At 33.3% G+C, this 23,580-nt stretch overlaps 1 protein-coding gene across 4 annotated transcripts in view; it reads left to right on the top strand.

Annotated features, from left to right (window-relative positions):
- LOC114349416 (hypoxia-inducible factor 1-alpha) overlaps nucleotides 1-23,580 on the top strand; it is a 356,521-nt gene that overhangs the window by 323,925 nt on the left and 9,016 nt on the right. For all 4 annotated transcript variants that reach the window (XM_028299786.2, XM_028299789.2, XM_028299787.2 and 1 more), the window contains exons 10-11: nucleotides 2,161-2,494; nucleotides 7,629-7,924. In XM_028299786.2, coding sequence (XP_028155587.1) covers nucleotides 2,161-2,494; nucleotides 7,629-7,924 — 630 coding nt within the window. The remainder of the gene's footprint in view (nucleotides 1-2,160; nucleotides 2,495-7,628; nucleotides 7,925-23,580) is intronic.

Genomic DNA, 23,580 nt, shown 5'->3' on the forward strand with positions numbered 1-23,580 from the left:
AACGTAAATAATGTTCTATACAAAAATGTTCTACATAATATTTAAAACAAAAAAGATCCTATACATAATTGTTATAAAATCAACGGTTCCATAGTTACGGAGGGTGAAAAGTGGAGGTTTTCGAAACTTTTTATATTTTTTGGGCAATTGATGATGATTTTGGGTGGTGAGGTTGACGTTTCTTCAAGGACTTATAACTAACATACAATCGGCCACTGTAATAGCAAATCCTGTTAAAGAGAATTTCTTTCATTAGTAATATTATAAATTGCTCAAAAAATATAAAAAGTATCGAAAACCTTCACTTTTCACCCTCCGTAACTCTGGAACCGTTGATTTTATAACAATTATGTATAGGACATTTTTTGTTTTATATTTTGTGTAGAATATTTTTGGATAGAATATTGTTTACGCTAATACATAGTTTTAGAAATATTGACGGAAAACGTAAAAAAGCTACTAATTTACCGACTTCTCCCCCATCTACCCCCCAAACCGGACGCTCAAAATGGTGTAACTTTTTACTGAACAATATGTCGACCATATAGAACAATTTGGTGTTGGAAGATAACTTTCACTTTGGATGTCTGGGTTTGGGTCTAGTTATACCATACTAAATGTGGCCTGATAAAACTTATTAAGTTGTTTATTTGCCTATAATTTATAGTTTAACGATTGTTTCCGAGTATATTGTGTGACCTTAGTAGTTTGGATTAGTAGTTGTTTGAAACTTGTTATTTTTAGTTTCTTACCTTTGATGAAAATAGTATCACATTTATTGATTATATTATTTATTTAACGTATATCCCAATATAAGGTAAGTATGGTTCATACAATATAAATACCGTTACACGTCATCCGCGTCATAGCAAGTGACGTTACATGATACCAACACAAAATATTTAAGTCGTGGTTATGTTCCTTTTTAGAATCATTTAGGCAAGTATACTCGAATTACAGTCACTAGACATATTTTATTATATACTTATACGCGTAGAAATAATATTTGAAGATTTCTATTAAGGCCATCGATACATAATTCGCAAATATTTTACGGCTATCCCTACTTTTTCTGTCTTTACACGGCAAATTACGTGTAGTAAAATTCACACTGTATGGATATGTAAACATTACTAGAACGTCATTCTACTTGAAAATGCCATCATTAACTTGAAGAGATGGCTTTTGAATGTTCTTGGATAACTGTTATTTGTATAACTGCAAATTATTAATTCAGTTAATAAATGTGATAATGTTTTCACTAACTATGTATTCAGTGATTGTAATAATTTATATTTACAAGAAAAACTAATACTCAATCGAGAGAAGAGGAAAAGTGTTAAAGTAATTTTTTAATAATATATTGTTACTATGGAACGCTTACAATTTTGAACATCTTTAACAACAAAATACTTGGATCACAGAATATATTATCCTGATGTATTATCTGCTTGGATCTTCCACAAATAATACACAATAAATAACTTTTTATTAAGTTCACGTCTTAAATCAATTATTTTTATCAAGTACACTATATAGGTATCAATATTATTTAATCAACAACTTAAAATATTCCCGGTGCTATGTCAAATATTTAAAATTGTCACTGTCTGACTGACAATATGCTGACAATATTCTATTCGATTGAGTGCGTTGTAAGACAAAGATAGATTTGGAAAATATTACCACGGACATTGTGTTCATTTTTTTCGAATCCTGAAAAAACCAATAAATATTTTTGAAAAATTTAAACGCAGAATGAAAGACTAAATTATTACCGAGGGCCGAAAGTCCCTTAGAATAAATAAAAAGTTTATTTTGAATGAGATATTTGAAATTAAAAATCACACTAAATTTTCTCTTAGTTTTTCACCCCTGTAACTTAATAAAATAAACATTATAGAAGTTCTCAGGGACTTTCATCCCTCGCTAATAACGTAATCTTTCATTCTGCGTTTAAATTTTTCAAAAATACTTATTAGTTTTCTCAGGATTCGAAAAAATGAATCCCCATTTGTATAGCATTGCAACCGAGAATACGTACCCATCCCCTTAAATATACATGAAAAATCAAAATGTAAAGGCAAATATCCAACTTTTAAAACCTTACTCTAAAACCAATTTTCTTGAATTTATTTTTCTAACATATTTATTTTTTAGCACTCAGACTGCAGTTTACCTTCCCTCAATAGTCCTTGCGATTCCCTAATAGACGATGATCACACGTCATCGTTTATGAACCTCCACATGGACGAGGACATAGAATTATTGAAACCTCCATACATCCCCATGAACATAACGGACGATCTGCCGATGTTGGTATCGAATGATCTGATGTGGAGCACGAGCGACAAAAAGACGCAGCATTCCGAAAGTAATTCGAGTTTAGCTCAATTATTATCCAACTCGTTAAACAAACGCCAGTTAAAACAGAGCGACCACGGGGGAGGAATATTGTGTAAACAAGAAGTTGATGACGTCTATAATATAAAAAGTAAGTAAAATTCAGGAGGATCTCTTAAACCATTCTCTGAGGTTTCTAATCCATGACGTTCTTCTTCGATCTGACCCTCTTCTTCAGTCTACCTTGCATTGTTAAATGGAGTATATTTTATCTCTGGGTGTCGCATAACTTGGCCAAAATATTCAAGTTAAGTTTTGTTCTATAGATAGTATTATTCCGGTAGGTGTGAGTTGACGGAATTAATTAAAAAATAATAAAAATAAGTTAACGACGAACAGTAAAATATTTATTTATTTTGGTAACAAAAAAGGTGTTTTGCTTAGGTCTCGGAGTGGGTCGATTGTTAGCGAGAGTGCGGCTTGTTCGCATGCTGTGAAGAGACTGAAAGAAAGCCACAGACGCTAATCTGTTTGTGTTTCTACCCTCTGACCAGATGGGCAATAAATTATTTAGATCTGGCGTATAAAAACATAAACACTTCTGCAGTTTTAAAACGATTGCATGTCCAAAGTGAGTTGTTGACATAATGGTCTGATATGATAATTAATTTATGGGGAATTCAGTTTGTTACACTGAACACACCAAAAACATATGGTTAGGGATGCATTTCGTTTGTAAAACCATGTCTTTCTTAGCATCTGGTTTGTATATTAACTGTGACTTTTATATGGCCCATATTATTTCGTTTTGAGAAAAATTATTAAAATTAAAATTAGCAAAAATAGTAATTAAAGCGTATCGCTATAGTATAATTGTGTTAATCTTCTCAGTGAAGATTAGTTCTGGTGTCATAATATCTGAGTCATCATAAAGATGGATTCCTCAAGTATAGTTCCAGTCGTATTTGTGTGACTATTCAATGCATAATTCGGCCTCCGATCATAAGGGCTACCGATCTACCGCATTTATGGCGAAATATATGAGCTGTAATGGTCTCTAAAGATGCCATAAGTAGCTGTCGATCGATCGTGTCACTGATGTGTATAACCAACAGATAACCTTTGGTTTCAATTCCCAGGTTTTACCTACAACTCATCTGTAGTTCCAGAAGTGTCGTGTAGCCCTGTTGGTTATATTATTAACATGAGTGCTCGAATTAAATCCAGAATTACCTTTAGACTAAATTAACCTCATTGGTTCTTTCTAGTCCCTTCCCAAATAATTTCAGCTCACTGAGTCCAGTAAGCTTTCTCTTATTATTGAAGACTACTAATTTATTTTTGGAAAGGTTCACAGAGAGGTTCTCTTTCAGACATCAATTCTCTATCTAATGAAGGGCACATCGCATCCAATCCCTATAAATTTTTATTTTATTTATGATTTTTATCTTTCCCATAAATTTACCACTTAAAACGTAAAATATGTTTTTATATGTAAGTAGTTAGAAAACTGAAAGTCCTTAATATCATCTAAGAATTTATAAATCAATTCGCAGAAAAGTGTTTTACCTGTATTCCGCAAGGAAATTAAATACAGATAATGGAGGTTTTAAACAAATCCATTCTCGGAAAAAGTAGATTACATTATCGATAAGATCGAAATATGACTGCTCTGAATTTCCGATGATAACCGTTTTATCTTCGCTCTTCCTATGCACGTAGCGTTGATTTAAAAAGGTTATAATATTATAAATATATAAATAAATTCACAATCCTTTTTTACATGATCGTCTGACCGCAATGCATTACATCATTTTGCTTGCTTTTTACTACTATTTTTATGTCAAAAATGTTTTTACGTTACGCCAGAAATATTCCTTCTGTATTTTTGAGCACTCTTCTTTATGTAGTACAAAATTGGTTATATTCTAAATAAAACAAAAATTAAGGTCCATATTGTATTATATTGTAACCCACCATCCAATGAAATTCATCAACATCAACAATGCACTAAACTTCGTCTTTTGCCCATTCTGCATACTGAAAATCGATGAAAATTATCATTAAACAATTAATTTTTTTATTTCTTATAATAAATATGACACTTGTTTGTTTTACAGTATTAAAAAACTGTCTCCCTGACTGATTTTAAATCCAAGTGCATGCGTTGTAGCAACAGTTAAATAAAATTAGCAAATATTATTTTACCATACCGATCTGCATTTTAACCTCATTGTCAAAGTTTTCTCTGCTATTAAGATTAAAACTTATACATTTTCAATCGTTTTAATTATTAATAGAGTACAACAAATGGATAACGTATTTTAATTTGATCCTGTCAAATGCCTTCTTAAGGTCCACGAAACATAATATGCCGGTTTATTATATTCTAATGATTTTTATTGAACTTACCTCATTATAAATATAGCGTCGGTGCATGATCTTCTCGACCCAAAACCTTGTTCTCTTCTTCTTGTAATAGGACTAAGTCCTGTTTCTTCTGTTACAGTCTCTGCTGCGATCCGGAGCTCCAGCTCTCGTACCATCGTTTTTTGGGTTTTCCTATGGGTCGCTTGGTGCTTATGCTTCTGTGTCTTCGCCCATTGCGCCGTACGTTCAGGGTCCATCCGATCTACGTGGTCTCTCCACAGTCGTCGTCGTGCTCTTGTCCATCTCACTACGTCTTGAACGCCTAGCTCTCTCAATGTGTCTTCGTTTCGTATTCTATCTCTGAGTGTGATACCTCTTATGGATCTTAGGGTTTTCATCTCTGTTGTTCTCATTATTTGTTTGGTCTTTGTTGTCTCTGCCCTTGTCTCAGCTACGTATGCCAGTTTGCTTTCGGTGATCATATATTTATTCCGCCAGATTATATCCCTCAGGAAACCAGATATTCTCGCTGCTTTCGTTGCCTGCTGTTTTGTTTCTTGCCACAGATGCCTGTCGCTAGATATTTCGACACCCAAGTATCTACAATCCATTACCCGTTCGATTATATGGTCGTCCACTACTAATTTACATCTAATTGGGTTCTTGGATATTACCATCGATTGGGTTTTCGATGGTACCAAAACCTTGTTGTTGATTTTAATGTTGTGTTTAATAAGTTAATTCCACTGTAATTCTCTGGACACGATTCTCCTTTTTGGAAGAGAAGGATTAGGATGCTTGATCTCCATTCTGTGGTATTTGGTCTATTGTTTTTTGTATTAGTTTTAATAGTTGTTTGGCCAGTTATTCTGTTCTCTCCTGGTGATTTTCTATTTTTTTATTTCCTTAATGCTTCCTTTACCTCTCCCTTCTCGATGTTTATTTCTTCGTTTGTCGTAATTTTAGGTGTTGGTGGTTCATTATCGTCTCCTTTAGCAAATAGAGATCGGAAGTAGTCTGCCCATGTTTATTTCTGAATATGTTTCGTTTTTATTAGTTCGTTCATCACTTTTCTTTGTACTCTAATCATTCTCCATACTTCTTTTTGTGTTCCGTAGAAGTCGTGTTCCATCTGTTTTGAGAAGATCTGCCAGTATTCCCTTTTTATGTATTTGTCTCACTAAGGTATTCATTTCGTTTCTGATTCGTTTATAGTGGTTGTATGCCTGTTGTGTTTGTTTTGTTCTGTATTGTAAAATGGCTTTCTTCTTTTTTTCCCATTTTATCTTCATTTCCTCTCTTAACCATGGTGTTTTCTTTTTTGATACGTTAGTATTCGTTACCTTCCTCTCTCTAAGTGATTCTGTTGCTGCGTTAATTATGTTATCTTTGGGTTTTTGCCAGATAGTCCTGTCGCCAGGGGGGGTACAACGGCCTCGTTAATTCAGATGGACTTACCCAAGTTTTTTTTATGTATTTTGACCCGTAGAACACGAATTTTTTGGGTAACAGTTGATCCGGATGTCGATAAGATTGTTATAGACCAAGAACTTGAGGAATCAAATAACAGCGATTTTTGGCAAAACAAAACAATATTTTGTATTTTTTGGGTCATTTTAAGCAAAAAATATTTCTACAAGTTTTTTAGTAGGATGCACAGTTTTCGAGATAAACGCGGTTGAACTTTCAAAAAATCGAAAAACTGCAATTTTTAAACCCGAATAACTTTTGATTAAAAAATAAAATAGCAATTCTGCTTAGCGCCTTTGAAAGTTCAAGTCAAATTATGTCGGTTTTGATTATTTGCATTGCTAAAAATTTATTGTGTTATTGTTAAACAAAGCTACAAACAACTAGTGCGTGAGTGATGTTTCTATGATTTCTCATTTAAAATCGAACGAGTAGGTAGAATAGGTACTAGTGCAATCAAGACTATTTCTACGTTACATGCGTTAAAACACATGTAAAAGCACGGGAAACCCTACGTGTTTATAGCTTTGTTAAATAATAAAAAAATAAATTTTTACCAATGGAAATAATCAAAACCGATATAATTTGACTTAAACTTTCAAATGCGGTAAGCAGACTTGCTATTTTATTTTTTAATCAAAAGTTATTCGGGTTCAAAAATTGCAATTTTTCGATTTTTTTAAAGTTCAACCGCGTTTATCTCGAAAACTGTGCATCCTACGAAAAAACTTGTAGAAATATTTTTTACTTAAAATGGCCCAAAAAATACAAAATAGTGTTTTGTTTTGCCAAAAATCGCTGTTATTTGATTCCTCAAGTTCTTGGTCTATAACAATCTTATCGACATCCGGATCAACTGTTACCCAAAAAATTCGTGTTCTACGGGTCAAAATACATAAAAAAAACTTGAGTAAGTCCATCTGAATTAACGAGGCCGTTGTACCCCCCCTGGCGACAGGACTAAGATTGCCTCGATGTTATCGTTTTGTAATATTTCATTCTCAGCAATCTTCTCTTTATTCCATATGTATTCTTTCGACTCTGATTTTTGTTTGTGTTTGTGCCGCTTTCTTGGGTGTGAAGTACTTTGATTCCTTTTTTACGTAATACATACAAGGCTATGGTCGCTACCTACATCTGCTGAGTTGAGGCATCTTACGTGGATTATTTTTGATGGATGTATATCTCTGTTGGTTACAACAGATCTATCATAGATCTTTGTTCACGGGTGTTATTTAATGTATATTTGTGTTGGTCTTTGTGGTCAAAAAATTTGTTACTTATTCCAAGTTCGTTATTCGTGCAGAAGTTTATCATGAGTTCTTCAAAATTTCTTACTACGTTTATTATTTGAGTATTGAACATTTTTGTATATTTTAAATTCATTGTTTTATATTATTATAAAAATTAAATCACGATTCTAACGTTTTCTTTTCTTTTTTCAGATATCCGAAAGTCGTGGAACGACCAAAATAATATGTCCCCAAAATCGACTGCCATCAACAAACTAGATCGTACTCAAAGTACGAAACGATCAAATTGTACCATATACGACCATGTCAGTAAAAAAACCCGCAACGAACCCAAAGAAAAAATGTCATCCGAACTCCTACAGCAGTTAATATCAAATAATCACAATAGAGGGCGACAGAGGGATAAAAATAATTGGTTACTCAAGAACGGTTCACAAAAAGCAGCGTGTATATCGCAACCGAGCGATAGCGTTTTGATGAACCTGCTGGTAAGCGGTTTCGATATTCGAGCCGGTTACATCTGTCTCGCTCCAAACAAATCGAAAAGATAGAGAGAACAAGCCTCGAATTTGATTGTGCGCTGTTAAAATTGGATGTTACCGCTACAAAATGGTGTATTAACGGAATTAAGTTTCTGTGGTCGGAAACCGAAAGGGAAAAGTCACTTTGCGGGAGTGTGAATAGAGTTATTTTTTTACAAATCCGAAATATTAAATACAAAGATTTTCGTTAATAAATGTTTTGAATACTGATTTGTTGTTTTTCTTTATTTGTCCTAACCATCACAAAGGTTTATAATGGTATTTTCGATGACATTCAAGTCCCTTCTCGAAAATTTAACACATATTTATCATTATTTTGACTATTTAGAGACGTTTGCATAGTTTGTTTATTATACGTTTATTTTGTACAATAAAATTTGCACTTTGCTGAGAAAAGTTCTGCATTTTAGTTTAAAAATCCTTAATAAAATATAAAATGTTTACCAATGCAGAACTTTTTTTATTACCTTACCGCTCACTAATTGCAATTTTTAGTACTATATACCACTAATTTTTAGAGGGAAAATGCCATATTTATCTTTGGTATGCAGAAGCATATTATATCTCAATGTTAACCTTTGTCTTAATCATTGTCTTTGCCTTTGTTCTTATGCTGTGGTAGCTTCCCTACTTAGACCTCTCAAGTTTATCTTATAGCCGTTGAAATATTAATATTTATACAAGGTGATTCAGTGAAGCGGTACGATTTGACAACGCTGCTGACGATAAAATAGAGGAGACGCGGGCTTGCGACGTAAACGTTGTGAATCTAGAGAGTGGGAAGTTTGGTATTACCATGTCTAGGGATTTTCCCGAATCTAGGGATTTTTTGGAGCTCTGGAGGGATTTTTTTTGAAATCTAGGGATTTATTAAACTGTGCTGGCGCCATTTTTTGTTGTTATTAAATATCTTTTATTTATTGTTCCCTGACATAAATATTCCTAAGTAAACATTAAAACATCACCTAATCAATGATTAAAGTGGATTAAACATAGTGTTTAATAGGTTATAAATTAAATTGACAGCTGTCATCTGTCAATTTCTTCTTTTTTAGGTCAAATTAATACGATTTAGGGATTTCTAGGGGAAATTGAAGCTCCCGTCTAGGGATATTCTGAAATTTCATCTGGCAATCCTGCGGAGACGTGGTAGGGTGAACAACGCGTATTTGCTGTGAGAGCTTATTACAAAAATGGTGAAAGTTTTTTGCGTGTACAACGAGCGTTTCGATTACATTACCATTTGCTGCCCCATGCTGCAGTTCCGTCTAACGAGAAAAGAGGTCGAGAAAAGAGTCGTCGCAGGGATCTTCGAGGACTCGCGTGTAATGAATTTGGTACCTTTTCAATAGTCTGTGGTGTGCGAGCAGTTCTGAGCCACCTCTTTTTTGTGATGTTGATCCACTACTTTCCAGTTCCTAACAGAAGTCTTGTAACTTGATCTTGTGAACGGGGCGGCAAACGGTAGTGTAAACGAAATGCTCGTTGTGCACGCCCAAACCTTTCACCATTTTTGTAATAAGCTTTCACAGAAAATGCGCGTTGTTCACCCGACCACGTCTCCATGATAACTAAACTTCCCACTCTCTAGATTCACATCGTTTACGTCGCAAGCCCGCGGCTCCTCTATTTTATCGTCAGCAGCGTTGTCAAATCGCCACATTTCACTGAATCACCCTTTATTAAGTATTTTTGTAACTCTTTTGGTTCCTATATATAATCGGGAAGTGATTTGAAATTATTGCTCTCATATGTATAATCTCTGTTGACCTTTGCTATTATGCTTGTTAAAACGTCATCCATCGCACTTTTGTGTAGGAAATAACAGTAGGTGCTATACGATTTTAAGGTGGCTACCATATGGTAGTTTTCCGGCTTAACTGATTATAGTGGACAAAACAATATGCGAAAAAATCAGCTTTTCATCAAATCAAAAAGTTTTTCAGTTTCATGAGAAAATTATTTTAAACAAAGCTGCTTTAAAATGCATGTATTTTAAACGCTTTCCACATGAGTTAACTTTTTGTCAATTAACGCTTTTTGTCAATTATGAAGAAATTTCGTTGCGCACCTTACAAAAAACCATTTTAGGCGTAACGAAACAGTGAATGTGCTAGTCTGCTGAATAGCAGATAATACTAACACTTAGCAATAACTACGTCCTCGCATATAAGCCAATGACTAACGGATCTCTTCCGATAGTATCTCCTGTCGGAGGAATCTAGTAGCTAGTGCGTCATTTCACGCACCTCACCATAATACGTTTACTGTAAAACTTCAATTTATTCCTGTTACGTTTTCTTTCCGAAAGCCTTGTGGCATAATTCCAATTGTAGTAATTCAATAGTTTTGTCTTCTGATCTACTCTGTTTAGTTGTATCACATCGAGATATTTAATTAGCTAGTAGAAACTACGGAAAAACAGTAACCACCTTCTTCTTCTTGTAGCACTACAACCCGGGGTGAGTCTTGACTGACTGCACAACCCGCTTTTATCTCAAACGGTCGTTCATGATAGTTGAGTCTGAGTCACTAGGTAGCCCCATTGTTCTTAAAATCTGACCATTATGTTATCTCTCAAATTACAAAACCTTGCCTGTTCATATTTCCAAGAAATATTGTTTAACAATTATTTATTTTCTACATAAATAATATTTAGATAAAATTAGCGTCAGTAACGATTCCATGCATTTTTTTAAGCAAATAGAGTCAAAATCTTGTAGACGGGGAAAGTTTAAGTACAATTACTGCAAATCCAAAGTGAATTTAATGAAATAGGCTTAATAAATTTAATGAAACAAGTTCCTTAACCCTTTCACCGTTGACGCGCTTACGCGTCCAATGGCACTAATCTAGTCATATTTGGACGCGCGTACGCGTTGAACGCAGTTGAAAGGGTTAATACAAGGAAGTAACTGCTGCCATCAAAAAGCGCCCATATAAAAATTTTTAAGGTGGGCCAAACGTATTTTTTGACAAAAATACGTTTGTCTATATATGTATATACAATATAAATTTAATTTTTTGTTATTTCCCGAAAAGCTAGGGGCCACGGCCCCCCTTCCCCAGGGGTATGGGCTCCTATGCTGTCAGGTACGAAACTAAGCAATAATATGTAAAACATCTCCCTTTCGGTAAAAGTTTAAAATATTAAAATTTTTGTATGTATAAAATTGAGCTTTCAGTTTTTTACACGGATGCCTTCATTTATTAGCCTTATTATTTATTTATTTATTTATTATTTAGACCTGGATACATATATTATTTCGAAAATACCATTAATATTTCCTTGCGATTTTAGGACTAATATAAGGAAAGCAACAGTTTGTGTGACAAAGTATTTACATAATTCCTCTCTGCCAACCGTCGTTATAAAAATAAAACCTACTGGAATAGTATATTTCTAGCAAAATCGGTGTCACGTCATTATTAAGATAGATTAGAGGATTCTTACTAAAACACGAATATGAACTATGGAATAAAAAACTTACAATGACGTAAGAACTTCTATACTTTATTTCACGTTAAGAATGGAACTTTTGGCTTATGCAGATCAGTGTTGCCAAAGCTCTCAGGCACGTGTTGCTATTGGACTGTCAATATAAGATCCATTGGCATCGGCGCGCTTCTATGGTCCATAAGAAATACGCAGCCCTATCTACGCAACGTTCCGTTCTTAACGTAACACGCTCAAATACAGTGATGAGCGCGCTAATAACTGGTAAAATAACGCAAAAGATGGAAAACATAATACGTTGTGAGATAAAAAGAAATGAAACAGTAGAGTTGGGAAATTTAGCGATAAAAACCTATAAATTTACATTCTATTTATTGTTTCCCACCTTTAGACGTATCGGACTAGTTTGGGAGCTGCCACTGTGACGGCGACAATTTTAGTTGACATACTCCTCTGATATGTCTAAAGGTGGGAAATAATAAATAGAATGTAAATTTATAGGTTTTTATCGCTAAATTTTTCAACTCTACTAGTTTCATTTCTTTTTATCTCGCAACTTAATATGTTTTCCATCTTTTGCGTTATTTTGCCGGTTATCAGCGCGCTCATCACTGTATACCAATTGCATTAAACGTTTTTTACTTCATTGTAAGTTTGTTAAACTATGGCCGTACGGCCCATTAAACCACTAAATTACTAGTAATTATCCCATTATAGGGAATTTTAGAATGTTATTCTATATTTTGCATTTCGACGATGTAATTTTAGGATTACTAGTTTAGTTTTTGAAGTTATAACTATCTCGTAATTCTATATTTTTGTCATTAATGACGTGAAACAGGTTTTGTAAGGATATAATTATTACCTACATCAATTAGTTAACGCAAATGTACCCAAAGAGGACTCTTTTCCTATACTAGCCCTTGGACAATAGTAGATAATTGATTGTCTATGACTCCTATTCGCGTATTAATAATGTTGCGGTCATATCCAGTGTACCTTTGGTCAATTAAGAAAAACGTTTATGGATATTTCGGAGAGAAGATCTTAGAATTCTATCCGAGAAGAAATTACTTCATGTTGCGATTGGTTTCTTTAGATTTTGTTTATGTGCTTAATTGAATATATTACGAATTGTATTAACGTATATATTTATAAAACTAAAACCCCAAGATTATTAATCTACAATACCTAAGAGTACTCGATTATACTTGATATAGAGACTGTTTAGTTTTAAATTGGATATTTCGCTATAAATGGCAACACTGCTTTCCCGCTGCCCACTTGCGCCTGATTCGCGTCGTTTCATTTAGTCATTCGTCATTCTACAGTGGCAATGTAAGCAATGCCATTTTTATAAGCGATGTTGCCGATTTTAGCGCTTCCTTCAGTGGGGTATATCTAATCAAACACTGAACAGCCTGTATCTTGTCGAGAGTATAGAACTTTTATAGAATTATCAGAAAATATAATGGTACCTTAATTAATATACATATCAAAATATAAACAAAATCTAGGTGAATCCCTTCATCCCAAGTGATTGGAAGAAATGGACGATAAAGAAGAGTCAATCTCAGGAAAACTTTAAATCGGATATCAGACTAGTTATTTTCCTCGACATGAACTGAATGTCTAAATCAAAATGACTTCATCATAGGATTAGATCAATGTTTACTTTTATATCAGTACCAGCAATATACAATACTATTTGTTTATGATTTTATAACGTAATATAAAAGACTTTGAATAATTAAGAGTACAATATAAGTTCAGGGAAACCATATAACTGCCAGTTATCTTAACATAATTATAGACAAAAAAATCAGCGCACTATTTCGTTTTATCTGTGATAGAAATTCTATCTAAAAGCTCTCTATGTGTTTTTTACATTCCTTTAATTGTAATGATTTCATTTGAAATCATATCATTGCTTTTAGCGCTTTAGATACTGTCTTCAGCACTAAATCGTAAAATGAACAAACTACTTATTAGATAAAGAAATATTTCTTGAAACCAAATCTTAGTTGTCCAAATTTACTGTAATTGGTGGCTTGTATTTTTATTATTATTGTTAAGACTGCGATGACAATTCCAATATGAACTTTGTGCACTGCGACCAAACGAGATCTTTTAAGCATCCCTCTTGTTTGACTCTGGAAAGATCTATGTCCGTAATGAAGTCGATCAAGGCACTCGTCGGAAGTTCCAGTAACTCCTCTTCTGAAGTGGAAAAAAAAATTCCAGATGTTTCATTCTTTTTCGAGAGCTGGGTACCTTGTTTCGATTATGTTCCACCTCTTCACCACAGAACTCTCTTCTGTTTCGGTTCAGCACTTACTATTTTTAACGGAAAATCCTGCAATTTATATATGGTCCTTGCAGGGACAGTGTGACAAATCAATGGATGAGCAGATACAACAATGAATTAGAGACTCCCTTCAGGCAGGGAAACATCGTGAGATACATAAAAGCCAATAGACTAAGATCTGATTAGCAATGTGTTTTGGGAAAGACCAGATGGTAGAAGATTGTCAGGACGGCCTAGAAAAAGGTGGAAAGATGTAGTCGGAGAAGGCCTGGAGAAGATGGAAGTAAGACCATGGGAAATCGTAGCACAGGATCGGAACCAATGGAAGACAATAGTAAACGCGGCAAAGACTCACGAAGACTTGTAAAAGCCAAAGATGATGATGACTTACTCTTTTTGTTAGGGCTAAGCAGTGGTTCTTTGAGTTATATAGACCTGGTAATTTATTCCAGGCTGTACTGATTTCTTGGTTTATCAATTTTGATGACCTCTTCACAATCCCTTTGGCCAAAGCCAAACACGGGAGTTGGTTCTAGAAACTGTTTTCTTGTCCCGAGTTTCTCTTGCTGATCTGAGTGCTCGTTACCTGCTATTCCCGCCTGTCCTGCCATTCATACAAGTTCAACTCTATTCTTATCCATCTGCAAGAGATTAATGGCACTTGCAAAGCATTTTTGATCTGAAGCTATTACCTTACAGTGCTTTTAATGCGGAAAATGGTGGCTTCAGCATCGAGGGACATGTCTTGAACCTTGTTTTCACCACTTCTAACCCCACCACGTCTAACCCCGGACCACTTTCCATTTTTTGATTTATCGATTTACCATTTTTGGGAGTTTTCCTAAACACATATGGCTCCTTCCGCCCATTACCCCCCCCCCCCCCCACTTATGAAACTGACAATTATATTTATGGTTACGTTACCTACTGTGAGATACAGCCTCATGTAGTGTGAGTGCTGGTTTCATAGCTTGCTCCTTAATTACCACAGGAAGATAATCCAAAACTAAAGAGGTTCTCCATAGCGGTTGTGGGTGTTGTTCCCATGGCACCTATCCTGCTAAGCATGGCCCTTGTACCTTTGCCAACTTCCCTTTCGCTGTACTTTGAACTCATGGCAATAGTATCTTTATGATTTCATTGGTTATAAAAACCCAAGCCAATATTGTTTTTTGGTATCTGAAGTAACCAAGCTTCTGTTTAGAGACTTGGGTTTCCAGATAACCCACTTGATCTGTTTCTGCCGTATAATACCAGCGTTGAGGGGAAGTTTTTGTTAGTTTTTCAATTTAGTGCTGAAGATGATGATCTCTTAGCAACCAACCATATTTTATGTATCATCATCAACAGTGTAAAAGTAATAATAAGAAGCCAACTCTTTAAAAAAGATTATTTACATTAGATCACATATAAATATAATTATAAATAGATATTCTTAAAAAATTTTAAGCCTTTAGCACAAATATAAATAGAAGCTATTAACAAAACCAACATTTCGTTTTGATCTATTTTTAGAATACAGTGCTCTTAAGTTGTATAATAGCAGCCTCCTAAAAGATTCTTCTGAAATATGATCTTATCTCATCATCATCATCATCATCACGTAGCGCTACAACCCTGGGTGGATCCTGGCTGACTGTACAACTTTCTTCCAATTTGTTCGGTCTTCCATCAACCTATGGCCAACTGGAATGTTCATTTTCCGGAGATCTGCTTGGATGTTATCTCTCCATCGCATTCTGGGACGTCCGAGTGGTCTTTTGCCTGTAGGAATCTGCTCCCATACCAGTCTTACAAGTCTCTCGTTATGAAGTCTATGTACGTGGCCTGCCCATCTTAGTCGCTGTGATTTAATTTCTTGGACAATATTGGTGTCATTGTAGAGTTCTTTTACTTCGAAGTTGGTTCTGATCCTATACTGGTTTGTGGTGATATCGTGGTGAGGTCCGAAAATTTTTCTAAGTATTTTTCGTTCAAAACGTCTGAGCTTTTCTTCGTTTGATTTGGTCATGGTCCACGTTTCGCAACCATATGTTAGTACAGGTCTGACGATGGATTTATAGATTTTGATCTTGGAACTTCTTGTAAGATTTTTTGATTTTATAAGCTTATCCAGTGCGAATAGACAGCGATTTGCTGATTGGATTCTGTCTTTTTTTCTTCAGTAACATCGTTGTCAGCTGGGATCTTATCTCGGATTTATCTATATCCGAATAAAACAAGTCTATTATTTATAAGAAACCAATAGCCACTTGGTCATCATACGTTTTTTATTAATTAGGATTAATTAATTAAGGATTAAATATACATTGTCACAAACTACTGATTACTAAAACTAGACAGTTAGGACTGGGATCGTCGAACCGAGTTTATATTCGCATTCCTACCATACGTTCCACTTTTCTATCTTAATTTCCGACATTGCTACTTTTTATAATAATTAGATAGAACGTTCAATTATAACTAATGCCTTTGTATTTCATACGTTACCGTGTGAAACGCAGTTAACTAATTAATTAATTAATTTTGGTATTAACTGAATGCATGTAAATTGAGTTTATTGGCAATATCAATTTACAGACAAGGTTTTTAATTGCTACATAATTGCCATTTGAATTAGTATTACCTAGACATAACAGCTACGATGAGATTATTCGTTCAACTGTTATAAATAAAATGAGAATGAGGGAAAAATAATAAGACTTTTCTAAAATTATTTAAAATTTTTAATACTTAAAACTGAACAAAAAAGTATTCCCAAAAAACACTGTCGTACATGGCTTAAAGTCGACAAATAGGTGATGGGTTTCAATGTTAAATTCTAATGTCTTCTCGAGGATCTGTCTTATTGGATGAATTCGGTCAATTGTTTATTTTTTCTGGTGTAAATATGGCTTATGATTTTCCAATTATGCCCACTATGTATGCACACTTACATAGGACTTGTCACGCCTTGAGACTATTCACAGGGCATGGTCTAATTTTGCCGAACAAGAAATAAAAGTTTATGCAGTATTTGTAGTAGGGAGTTCCCAGCATTCTTGTAGAGCTCACTGCAATTTTGATCAGTTCCTTCTGATTTATTATTTTTAAACTTTCTAATGGCTTGGGCAACAGTCTCGATGGTAGGTGCCCTTTCATTTGGGTTGAATAGATTTCAATCAACTTGATCTAATAAGGCATCTGTTCAAGACAGACCGTATCATTTATGATATTTCTCTCACCATCTTTGGTTTGAACAATATCTTTGCTATTTGCTACTTCTTGGCATCCATTTTCAAACTATTTGTTTTTAACTGGTTCGGTTTCCCACAAGATTCCTGTCGCCTTCAATTGTCCTCCCTCAATCATGATGTTTCTACAAAGCCTTGATTTGGTCTGCAAGTAAACATATGAAAGACAAAGATCATGATAGTGGATAGACTACATAACAATAATTCGCATATAACCTCAATTGACTGGTTTGGGGTTGTGAGCTCATACTTATATCTGGGATCATTGATCACAAACACAGGATCATTACAGGAAGAGATTACACGTAGATGTGATCTAGCAAAAGTTGCCACAGAAAAAATGACCAAAATATGGAAGGACTGTCAAATTTCAAAAGCGTTAAAGATTAGGTTGATTAACTGTTATTCCTAATACTGACCTACGGATGTGAATGAGCTAAAAGTTAGCCAACGACTCTCCAGTAAAGTCCATTTCCAACAATTAAAATACTTTGGACATGTTATGAGAACCAACACAGAAAACATGAAGACACTCATTATAGGTACTAGGAAAGGTGAAAGGCCGAAACTCACGAGGAAGATCCCCAACAAGATGGATCGATCAAATTACAGGAATAAGCAAAAGACCTATGCATGAGTTAAAAGAAATGACCAGAGACAGAGATCTTTGGAGACGGATAATACACAACATCACGTCGACCACTACACTCCCTCCAGTTGATCAGGATTGAAGAGAGAGGCAACGCCTTGATGATTGTCAACATTCAAAACGAAAGCAGAACTTGAAGGAAAGAGGACGACATTATATTTAATACTTTTTTATGCTTTAATTCTACATTTCTGTCAGAGGTTATGTCACTTTTTGATTCTACGCGGTTGTTCACATAAGGCCGGTTTCACCAACGACAAATAGTAGTTTATTCTATCAATAAAGTTATTCGACCAATAAACTGACATTTCTCCATTTTACTAACGTCAAATGAGACTTATTTTATGTATTTATCAAATAAATAATACTTACTCTTCGAATAAATTGGTAAGTTAATCTCGCTGTAAATATTAAGAAGAAAGTAAATTCGTCAATTTAACTTCAAATTATCAAAATTATTTTGAAACAAAATATAAATATAAACGTCTATAGTTGATTTTTTAACCAAGAGGAGTAAACTAAAAAGACAGATTCACACCCAAGAAAGTTACTAGAAAAGTCACCAAATTCATCTTCTTTTTTCGTTGATTATATCAGCTTTCGATGATAATCCATACATATTATATTATACTAACACATCGCTAAAGAGTTCTGAAAACAACTGTTTTTATATAGAAGTAGACTAAAAATCTAAAAATTAAAGGAATAATGCAGAAAACACAAAAAATCGCCGATATACTAAATTAACCCATAAAATGACAGAAGTGCCAAAATTTCATAAATGTCATTAGTGTCAAAATTTAATAATAGTGGAGTAACCTTGCCTGCGGTTGGACCAATTAGAAACAAGCATTACGGCGCGGTAAATTTGAATCACTCCTCTTGGTTAAAAAACAAACAATAATAAATTTTAATCGACGAATAACTATTCATTGATTTATTTGTTGTTGGTGATACCGGACCTTAGAAGTCTTAAAACTTTTTTAATTATTACTGGCACAACGAATTAAATCATTAATAATCTTTTTAAAGAGTAACTTCAATAAATTACAAAAAATATGTTTAATCTATGAGAAATATATTTTAGATTGTGTATCATTTCAGTCATCCATTTAACATTCATTTTAAAATTTAGATTTAAACATAAATAAGTAAAAAAAATCTTTAGTGCAAGTATTTTTGTTTCACTTTTTTTATTTATATTCAAGCATTAATCGGTGCTATTAAAAAACTCTTAAGACAATATTAAAGTAGACAATATCTTTTGTTGCCGTCACATCATCGTCATCATATTATTTCAGGTTTGTTCCAACTCGATACAAAACCGTTCTTGAACGGTTACGAGTATGCGCAGTAACGAAAAATGTGTTACTGCGCATAATTATTCGTTATTGCGCATGAGCGTAACGATTCAAGAACGGTTTTGTATCGAGTTGGAACAAACCTTTTAACGATAGGAGAGCTCAATTTATATTTTTCTGACAGCAGATTTTCCAAAACTTACTTTTTAGAATGTGATCGACTTATGTGAGAAACTTTTAACACGTAGAATAATAGCTAGAAGAAACAAAACGATAGATAACTAATGTGAGATATTATCGAATATAGATGTATTTTTCGTGAAAGCCGTTGTGAATTCAAATTTTAACTGTTCATTTTATTCATTAAATACATTTTAGTATAGCTCATTAACGGGATGTTTATTTCGGTTTTTTTAGAAAGTTTATCCATTTAAAACAGAATGGAAAATTCTTTTAAAAAAATATCTTAATTGTATAGCAATGTATTAGATGGTTAACGCCAATAGTGTTAATAGTAACATTATAGCAAATATTTTAGAATTTGTTTCAAATCTAAAAAAAATATTTATTTTATTTTATTCGGTCAAGCTCTTAATAAAATTTTTAAATGGTTTTCCGAGTTTCATCATAATTATTTGTATTCTGTTTACTGCTGCTCTAAAAAACTAGTTAGAGATTAAGCCTTGAAATTCATCGCCTTCTAACGCTAAGTTTTTCAAAAATATTTCCCATCATATTCTGCAGAAGCTGGTATTTTGTTCCTCTCATCAGTTGGCCAAGGTATTGTAGTTTTCGTATTTTTATTTCGTTATTTAGTTTTGTTTCTTTTGAAAGTCTCTTTTAGAAACTTTTTTATTCAGAATATTTTCTTTTTATGGTTTAACATAGATGTTTTCCAAAACTGCTACAATTTAAAAGTAAAGATAAAAAACTAGAACTAAATATCCCAATCATCATCATCGTCCAATAAAATAATTAAATATTCTAAAATAATATAAATAAATGTTGTGCGTATGAAGATACATATACTTATCTAAAATTTAATTTCAATTCTTTTGAAGAATATTTTATTAAGTCGGAAAGGACCATGTTGTTACTACTAGAGCAATAAAGTTGGTATGATTTTTAATCTTTTATAAAGATTATTTCGAACGTGTGTATTTATTTTACGGCATATTTGTCAATATGCTTCTGTTAATAAAATTTTATTAAAAAATGGTTTTTTTACTACTTTATCCCCACAACCTTTTATTTTTATTAATATTTTATGTATTATTAAAGTCGGTACCTACTTCTTAAATACACCAGTTACGCCAGTCAATGGGAGCAAGAATAGGATATTAAATACCTCCGAATTCTATCCTACTGCATGAATTTTAATGAAATTTTGGGCCTAGCCTCTACTTATCTCCTAATTCAAAGTCCACATAAAACAAACTCTTTTTACCTACCATGTCCCTATGCCGATGTGTGCTTTTATCTTGAGGGTGGTTCCCACCCCTTCTCAGAGGTGAAAAATTTTTTGGTTAAAATTATCACGGAATTTGCTAGAGAACCTAATTCTAAGAAAAAACTGCTCCATATTTTTTTTTTGAAAACTCAATACTTTTTGAGTTATTCGTGGTTGAAAATTGGCTATTTTCATTGAAACATAATACCTCATCGAAAGGTTTTTTGCGAATACCTTAAAAACTATGCATCTAACTAAAAAAATGATATTCAACATTTTTGTAAGTTGTAAAAAAATAAAGAGACGCTTGCCTCCATAACTCTTCTAGTTATAATACAAAAAGAGATATGGTAGGTGAAAATAGTTTGTTTTTTGGTACATTCTCAAATTGGTGTATTCAACTTGAAATAACAGAGAAACGGTCAATTTTATGTGTATAATACCTTTTGTAGTGCTTGAAAAAACCTTTAAGATGAGCTATATTAAAGGTCCATTACATTAAAACTAAGCGAGATATGCTGCAAACAAAATTGATAACTAACGTGTTTTAAGACAAAATGAGAAGTAATTTTAACCCACATCCACCAAAATGTAAATGCATCGTTTTCCTTCTAAAATACCTTTTACTATAGTGTTATTTATATGTTCAGAAAGTTGGACGGGTTTAAAATGAATGGTTTTTGAAAAAAAAAAAAGATCAAATTTAGAGAGCATTTTTAATTGTTCTTAAAAATCTTTCTTTTTCTCCATGTAACTTGAAAATGATAAGAGATACAGTAATGACAAATGAAATGAAAATTTTTATCTGAAAAAACACTATATTTTTGTTCGGTATCTTTTTTCATATCTCGAGTTACATGGAGATTTCATATTTCGTATCATTTTCGAGTTACATGGAGAAAAAGGAAGATTTTTAAGAAAATTTAAAAATGCGCTCTATAATTTGATCTTATTTTTTCAAAAACTATTCATTTTAAACCAGTCCAACTTTTTGAACATATAAATAACACTATAATAAAAAGCATTGTAGAAGGAAAACGATGTATTTAAATTCTGATGGATGAGGGGTTAAATATACTTCATTTCTTCTTAAAATACATTAGTCATCAACTTTTTTGCAGAATATCTCGCTTAGTTTGAATGCAATCGACATTTAGTATTGCTCATTTTAAAGGTCTTTTCAAGTACTATAAAAGTTGTATCATTATACACCTAAAATCGACCGTTTCTCTGTTATTTCAAGTTGAATACACCAATTTGAGCATGCAGCAAAAAAACAAACTCTTTTTACCTACCATATCCCTCTTTCTATTTTAACTAAAAGATTTATGAAGGAACGAATATCTTTGTTTTTTATAACCTACAGAAATATTTTATATAGTTTGTTTGTTAGATGCATAGTTTCTAAGGTATTCACAAAAATCCGTCCGAAAAGGTGTCATTTTTCAATGAAAATGACCAATTTTCAACCACGAATAACTCAAATAGTATTGAGTTTTCAAAAAATAATTATAGAACAGTTTTTGCTTAAAATTGGGTTCTCTAGCATCTTCCGTGGCTATTTTAACCAAAACATTTTTTACTCCCGAGAAGGGGTGGGAACCACCCCCAAGATAAAAGCGCACATCGGCATAGGGTAAACTTTGTTTCATGAGCTATTCCCTACTTACTGGGAAAATATCGAGTAAATCTATGTAGTAGGATGGAATTCGCAGCCAAATACCCTCACTGACTGCTCTAATTAGTCAGAGACGAAAATGTCACTGAACAACTACAAATCTTACGAACAAGTTGAATTTTACCGAGAATATCAATTTTGGGACCCCAACAAAGATGCAAGAAAGTTACTCCTACCCCCAAGCTTCCCCTAAAACCAGTCCTCGCAGGGGGATAATAGAAAACAAAAATGTACCAAGAATCTTTACGCCATAGAAAAACATGTTTCAAACAAGGAATGGAGCTGAGATAAATTAGAACAAAAATGTTTATTAGCACTTTGTGTGTAGAATGAAGGTGAACTGTTCTCTCAGAAACAACACTTGGAGCGACCGGCGATTTTAAATGTTAATTAAGTTAAGCGTGCGAAATAATTTTTTTTATAATATCCTTTGTATCAACTCGAGGGTAAAAATTCGATATCTTTTGATAAAGTGCCCTATCGACAAAAATTAAAATACGTTTTAAGGGTGAAGGGTGCAGCTTTCGAATGCAATTTTTGGATTTTGTTGCAAATGAAGTCAGTTTCTATACTGCTGTTAAATAAATTTAGGGCCGGTTGTTCGAACGCTAATCAAAAATGATCATTATCAAATATTGAATTACTGTCACAACTGTTAATGTCAACTTTGATTGGGTTGCTGAAAACATAATTTTTAATTACAATTATGAAATTAGTTAATCAATTATGGTATTAATTGTTATGTTAATTGATTAACTAATCTCATAATTATAATCAATTATGTTTTCAGCAACCCAACCAAAGTTGACATAGACAGTTGGTGACAGTAATTAAATATTTGATAGTGATTATTGTTGATTAGCGTTCGAACAACCGGCCCTTAGAGAAATTGTCAGAGCATCTTTCTAGAGATTATCGCATAATCATGGTAAATCTTTTTCTATGTATGTACTATAAGTAACAGATTGTTTTCGTTGGTTATAGTCCACAGATATTTCACAGATTTCTTTTTCCAAAATAAGCTTCCCGTATGTTTTTCGTCAAATATAAGCTGCAGTTGTTTATAATTTCCTTGGCGCATTATATGTCTGTAGTTTTCTCATATTTTTTATAAACTTCGAATGGTTTAGTTGTGAGTTAAAGTATATATCTTCATGGATATATGTACGCATATATGGATACACTCAACACTCAACGCATTTTTACCCTATCTACGATCGCGTGGTGTTTTTTGGGAGATTACGAAGAATTTTGCTTATTGAGTGATAGAGCTGTTTATGTTGTTGATAAAAATTGCATTGATTTTGGTATGTCATGCGTATAATTCCTAGGTCACAGTAATCCAATCAAAATTCTTGCTTATGGTTACAAAAATGCAAGACTATGCAATGCAACAATAAGCTGTAACTGATGCTTTATGGAAAGAGTGAAGGAATACCAGAAGAATATGAATACCAGTAAATCGCCTTAAGTGAATTAATACCAGTATAATTTCTATAAATATATCTTCATATTCCCAGATAAAA

Source organism: Diabrotica virgifera, chromosome 1 (assembly GCF_917563875.1).
Source record: "Diabrotica virgifera virgifera chromosome 1, PGI_DIABVI_V3a".
NCBI lineage: Eukaryota > Metazoa > Arthropoda > Insecta > Coleoptera > Chrysomelidae > Diabrotica > Diabrotica virgifera.